The sequence below is a fragment of the Cyprinodon variegatus genome, unplaced genomic scaffold (assembly GCF_000732505.1).
Source record: "Cyprinodon variegatus isolate N-32 unplaced genomic scaffold, C_variegatus-1.0 Scaffold356, whole genome shotgun sequence".
Lineage (NCBI taxonomy): Eukaryota > Metazoa > Chordata > Actinopteri > Cyprinodontiformes > Cyprinodontidae > Cyprinodon > Cyprinodon variegatus.
The window spans coordinates 382,368-388,868 of NW_015150809.1; the positions used below are offsets into that span (position 1 = coordinate 382,368).

At 36.6% G+C, this 6,501-nt stretch overlaps 1 protein-coding gene across 1 annotated transcript in view; it reads left to right on the forward strand.

Moving 5' to 3' along the window:
* Nucleotides 1–6,501, forward strand: part of LOC107091890 (sacsin-like) — a 20,531-nt gene that overhangs the window by 1,860 nt on the left and 12,170 nt on the right. Inside the window, exons 3-4 of the mRNA XM_015386086.1 lie at nucleotides 1,426–1,513; nucleotides 3,600–3,711. Of these exons, the coding sequence (XP_015241572.1) occupies nucleotides 1,426–1,513; nucleotides 3,600–3,711 (200 nt within the window). The remainder of the gene's footprint in view (nucleotides 1–1,425; nucleotides 1,514–3,599; nucleotides 3,712–6,501) is intronic.

The following is a 6,501-nucleotide window of genomic DNA, read 5'->3' on the forward strand; positions in this document are numbered from 1 at the left end:
GTCTTATATTTATCTATATGTATTAATTTCATCATAAATTGACAAAAAAAAACCCGCCTTCTGCAGTACCCCTGCAGAACTGGTCCTGGCCCACTATACTAAAGACATACTAAAAAAAAATAAATCTAATGATGTGCACTGGAACGACATAGTGACTGTTGGGTTCTTTTAATCCATTTTTTTTTTATTTACAATACTGTTTTGATTATGATCTAAAAATTAGGTTGATAGCTTCAGTTGTATTGAGGATGATGGTTTATCTGCTCATTGTTTTTCTGAACCCAATTAAAAAAAATACTAATTTGTTACAGCTGAATTTTTCAATTTTACTTAAGCTCTAATTCTTATTTGGTTAATACTGGTAATTTTCATTTATAATTAGTCAAAACTAAATAATAGTCCTGAATTATGAATGCTCAGGCTACCCATAATGGCTACCCAGCTTTCTGGAACTTAGAATTCAGGATATGCAGATATTTACCCCAGAATGTATTCTTAGTTCTCAATTATCCTAGTTTCTGAAATGGGGCCCATGAAAACTGCACTAACTTAACTAATGTTTAAGTATTGTTAGTGTATCTCAATGTTCCTTCATGGTGTTAAATAACATCTTGATGACCCCGTTTTTTCTCAGGCACGCTCTGATTAAACGTCGCTTTAATTAAACTTATCACCAGAATGATTGATAATTAGGAGGGCCAATTATTTAGATGATCCACCCAGAAGTAAAAGATCGTCCTCTGTACCTTTAAGCTTTGGGGCAAATTAACAAAAAAATTATCTTTTAAAACTTGGTGCACCAGAAAGCACTTTAAGTGTTTTATTTTGCTCCTCTTTCTCTTATGTTTTGTTACATTACATTTGTATTTAAAATTACTTTCCAAATTAAAATTGAAAGGCTATTCTGGTAAGAAAAAATGAAGTTTATTTATTTGAGATGCTAAAATCGCATTGGGGGTCAATTTTACGTTTAATGGCTAAAATTGATAAATTTGACCCTTAAACATTGATCATCTTAGTTCTAGATAACTCATGTATGTTTGAAATATTTATGATTTATAGGAAGAACTCACACACAACTAAACACATTAGTTGGATATAATCATTTGTATGCTTGATATGGTGATTAATCGATCTTCCGTCAAGGTGAATTTTGGGTGATCTTCCGTCAAGGTGAATTTTAAAAAATATTTTTTTTTAAATCGAAATGTATTTTACAGAATCATTACAGAACGAATGTATCGTTGCAGAAATATAAACTAAAGACCAAAAACCTTTAACTCGTATTCAGGGTTAAAGATAAAGCATTATTCCAGTTTAAATTCAAAATTATGCTGAATTAGAAGACAAACATAAATGGTACAGTTTATTTAGTATTTATTTGTTTTGAATTGTAGACCTTTTCTCTTTTCTAATTTTTTTTAGGACTTCCTTTGGGGCTACAGCACCACCATTTCTTGACTACCTGAAAGATATTCTCCGTCGATATCCAGATGGTGGACAAATTTTGAAGGTCTTTTTGATTCTTAAATTCTGTTGTAGCTCATGTTTGAGGCATGGAGCCTCTGGACAAGTGTTATGGACTTCTAGAATTTCCCTTATGATGGTTCATCAGATCTTGTGTCATATCTTTGGGTTTTTACGTGCATAATGATTTCCTTTTAGACGTTTGTTTCATGAAAAATGTGTACTGAAAACGAGAGTTTACTCAACCTCTGTCTCTGTTACCATGGTAACATTTTCCCTCAACCTGACCCAGTCAGGAGCAAGGGCATGTCATGTTTGTGTTTTTGACATGAGCATCCAATGGATGATGGAGTGGCATTAATTTACAGAGAGTTAAATATTTGTCAGGAGAGGCATCTCTGTCCATTTATAGATGTCCTTTCATAGTCAGAAAGTTATCTTTGTGAGCGCTACCGTGTCACTTCACAATCCATCACATACTCTACATGGACAACTGTGTCCAACCTCACATTTTCAGCATTACACAGACTTCTTTAACAGGTATTTAACAGAACTTGATATCAGTGAGAGCACATCGATATGCGATAACAGCTTTATAGGAAACAACAGCACAGTCAAACAGTTTCTTATTATTTAGTTTGTAATGTAAGACAATCCAAAGGAGGAGGAACCCCATGAGATGATGCACAGCCACTATCTGTTTGAACGTTTTTATACTACATCTTCACCTGCTGACAGGTGCCCTCTACCATGGGATTGCCCCTAAATAAAGAAAAAAGATCCAGTACCATTCAATCAGTAAATTAGTTTTCATCTGTGATATAATCCTGATTAGAGCAGAACATGGCAGGCCATATTTGACATTCATTATTTTGACTGAATATGTATGTATGCATTTTCTGTCAAGATGATAGATGTCAAAATGGCCACTTAAATTGGGTAAACATTTCAAGGTATCTGAAACTTAGTTTGTAATTGTTAATTTTTTTTTTTCTTTTCCCTTTTTGTTGGCAAAAACTTCATTAAGGAAATCTGTTATTACAGTTCTAAATAGGAATGGGACTTCGACCAGGAAGAATCCTGTTATCAACAAACAGAACAAAAAGGCCTTCCATTACAAACTCAATAAAAACATATTGATTAACTCGGGCAGCAATCTTCTCCTACTCAATCTCCCTCTCCTTTGCTGTTTGTTTTAGAAATATTTTCTTACTCTCCATAAACCTGCATTAGAATCTCTGGTTCCAGTAGTTTAAAATAGGCAGACTCTCCCTAGTCTGTTGTCATGGTGACTCATCAAATTGTTTTTCCATTTATGAGAGCTTTTTGTAGCTGTTGTTTACTCCTTTAGCCTACTCAGATTTGATTGAAATAAGTCACACCAGACATTGTCAAAATGACAATAACCAATCTCAGATTAGATCAATGTACAGTCACAGAGATGATTCTGATCTTGTTGAAACTGCTTTGTGAAACGGACCCCAGCACTCGAAGCTCAATAAAAAACCTCCCAGACAGCCAAACCCAACTTTTATCTAAATGGATTATGAAATGTATGACTGACATGAAAAGGAATATATCCACTTAAAATTTGTCAGAAGTTGAAGGTCGAAACTTAGAGTTTGAGATGTAGATCTCTGCATTGTATTTGATCTGGACAAACAAAAAGTTGTGATAACCCCTTGACGCCCGAAATTATATAATGTATATATAGATAGGGTATTTGTAATACAAATGGTTGGTTGCATATTTGCAATAATGCGCATCAAGGGTTTACAGCTTTTTACAAATACACATTTTCAACACACAAATACATCCTATTTTGGCTGAACTAATGTGAAATTCTCATAAATTTTAGTTTACAGGGTGGAAAAATCCCCCTTGATTTCCAGAAGCGGTTTTACAAGCTCAAAATAAATATGACTGGAATTTGAACTCATATGGTAAAAGCTTTAAAATGCTAGACAGAACTATAAAAGCTGTTTTTGTTTCAACCATGATGTCGTATGTTGACTACATATCTCTAAGAGCCATACTGGAAAGATTTTATTGTTTGATATTTAAAATTGTAGGGAAATTGTAGGAGTTTTTCTACACTATCCCTTTTTAACAGTTTCTCAATCAATGTCCAGGAGCTAATTCAAAATGCAGATGACGCTCAAGCCACAGAAGTGGTTTTCATCCATGATGAGAGGAACTACAGGACAGAAAGTCTTTGGACTGATGAGCTGAGATATTACCAAGGTATTAAAGTTGATCAACAAGACATGATATATAAATGAATAGAATTCATGAAATTTATATGCATGTTGTTTTAGTTTATATTGAGGTAGTATTTAAAGTTAAAATTTGACTTTGAATGTGTTCAATGTAAATTACAGTTAAATGCAGAGGTAACATTAAAGTCACATGACTATTCTCGTGTAAAAAACAAAACAATAGCTATATTTACGTGGACCTAAGTAGTTGGAATAAACTGCTGATGTAAATAAAATTGCGTCATGGAAACACACAGGTTTGAATATTCTAATCCAATTCAGCAGGATTTGAATAAAAATTTTATCAGACATTTTTTTCTAATATTTGATCTGAATACATTTTAATCTAAACATAGCTATCAACTCAGTTCAAAAATAGGAACCAGTCCCCGTTTTGTGCATACACAACCTTTATAAATTACACCCCTGATGTCTAGAAATGCTTTATAAAAAAAATGATGCACAACCTCTGAGCTAAACATTGGCAATTCAAGTTTATGAGAAGAAAAAGAACAGCTGAAAGAGAAACTGAAGTAATAATTTTTTTTGACTAAAGGAATAAGTTTCAAAAGTTAGCACACAGCTTCAGTTTATGCAGCTTGAAACCATAGCTCATGTTTGAAATCTGGCTGAAGTGATGGACTTGGACCTGAACTAGCTGGGCTAAATAAAGACTCATAAAGACATGATTTTATGTGCCTCTATCTTTATTTATATGACATCTTGTCATATAGATAAAGATATAGGCTGACTTTGAAGGTCAGCCTTCTATCATCTAAAAAAACATCTCCGGCATTAAAGGACTAGTGTTTCAGGAGGATCTTGTAAAACTCTTGTGTTCATCTTTAGTGGAATGAATTACTGCGCCGCTGTCATTACAGGTCTGCCTGAAAAGTCAGTCAGATAGCTTGAGCTGATCCAGAATGCTACTACCCGAGTCCCCACTAGAACTAAGAAAGTGGAGCATTTTAACCCCAGTTCTAGCATTGTTATAAACTTTAAAACACTTCTCTTAGTTTATAAGTCACTGAACAGTTTTGCTCAGCAAATCAACTGAATTTAGAATGTAGTTGGAATTTAGCAAAACACAATTTTCAAGTCACACAGGCACTCTATTTCAGTTACATTGCATTTGACAAGTCGATGACACAAAATTTCTCAGTACAGCCNTTCAGTTACATTGCATTTGACAAGTTGGAAGACACAAAATTTCTCAGTACAGCCTTTTAGGTGGCGGCCAAAACACTTAAGATATAAAAAAATTTAAAACAATAAACAAAGTGATATATAAAAGTAACAGTAACAAAAATAATGAAAGATATTAAGACTGTTGGGATCCAGAGGCTTGCCCTCCAGAGGGCGCCGAGGATCCCCTCTTGATTGTCTGTTCATCTGTTGGGATCTGGGGTGCTGTCTACATTCCTCCACCAGAGGGCGTACTGGATCTCCTGAACCTGGAGCTGCCTTCACCAGCTGATTCTCATCTGCTCATCAGGGGACCAGTACTTATGTGGGCTGTGGACAACACCTCGACGCCAGAGTGTTTGTTAATCACGGTACAGCAACCCTGAGCCAACCAGCCTGTCTGATTCTCTGACTCCACTGTAACCAGAACCTGATCAGTTGTGTCTTCTCTGCTTCTAGGAAGAAATCTGACTGTACCCTGGGACTCTGGAGGAGTCTCCTTTGCTGAAATCTGCCTGCCGCATCTCAGGAGCTCTGGAGGAGCTCATCATCAGAAACCTGCCTTCCTGCTCTCGGTAGCCAACCAGGAGATCTATAGTCTGAATCTGCCTGCCTGTTCTCTAGGTGAGAACTTAGAGCAACTCAAGGACTGAGTCTCAGCTAGTCAGAAGCCTAGCCCTGCTGCTGCCTAGCCCTCCGCTAAACCCTCTGCCTCTGGACTCCTCTGGCTTCCTCTCTCAGCCTGAACCACATCAGAGATCCCTGTGAATCCAGCCCCGGACCTGTACCAGTATCAGTACTATCTCTTGGATTGTGTTTCCTAAAAATAAACTGTTGAACTTTTAACCCTGTCTCCGTGGAGTTCTGCGCTTGGGTTTAGCTCCATTAACCCAGCATGACAAAGACAAAGTTAACAACTCAGATTCAAATGAATGCTGAGTCAAAAGTCAAAGACAAGAAATAGGTCCTAAATGGTAAATGGCCTTTACTGATATTGCGCTTTTTCAATTCAGGGGACCTGACCAAAGCACTTTACCCTATATTCAGTCATTCAGCCAGTCACACACACACACAGACAATGGCAAGCTACGCTTTGGCCAAAGCTGCCCTGGGGCTCATTCACAGCAGCGAGGCTGACATACACTAGCGCCACTGGGCACTCTGACCACCATCAGTTGGCAATGTGGGTAGGAGCTCGGACAGCTTGGAGAGGGCAAGGCCATTTAGACCTATAAAAGGATTTTAAAATTAATACAAAAATGTATTGCCAGCCAATGTAAAAGAGGGTTAGATAGGGGAAATATGATATTTTTTGTACAAGTTGAGAGACATGCAGCAGCATTCTGTACCCTTTGAAGCTAGGAAATACATGCTTAAAGTTGGTTTGCTGTCACACAGGTAGGAAGAGATGGTTGCAGCTAGCACGCAAATCCATGCATGATAGTAGAAGTAAGAACTTTTGTCAATTTACGGGTAAATTGTATTTGGTTATTAGGTTACAGTAAGGTCCTGCAACAATTGGCTTTTTTAAGGTCATGAAAAACTGAAATTCTTGAGTGCTTAGTGCAATTAAATAGCAATCGCAATATTG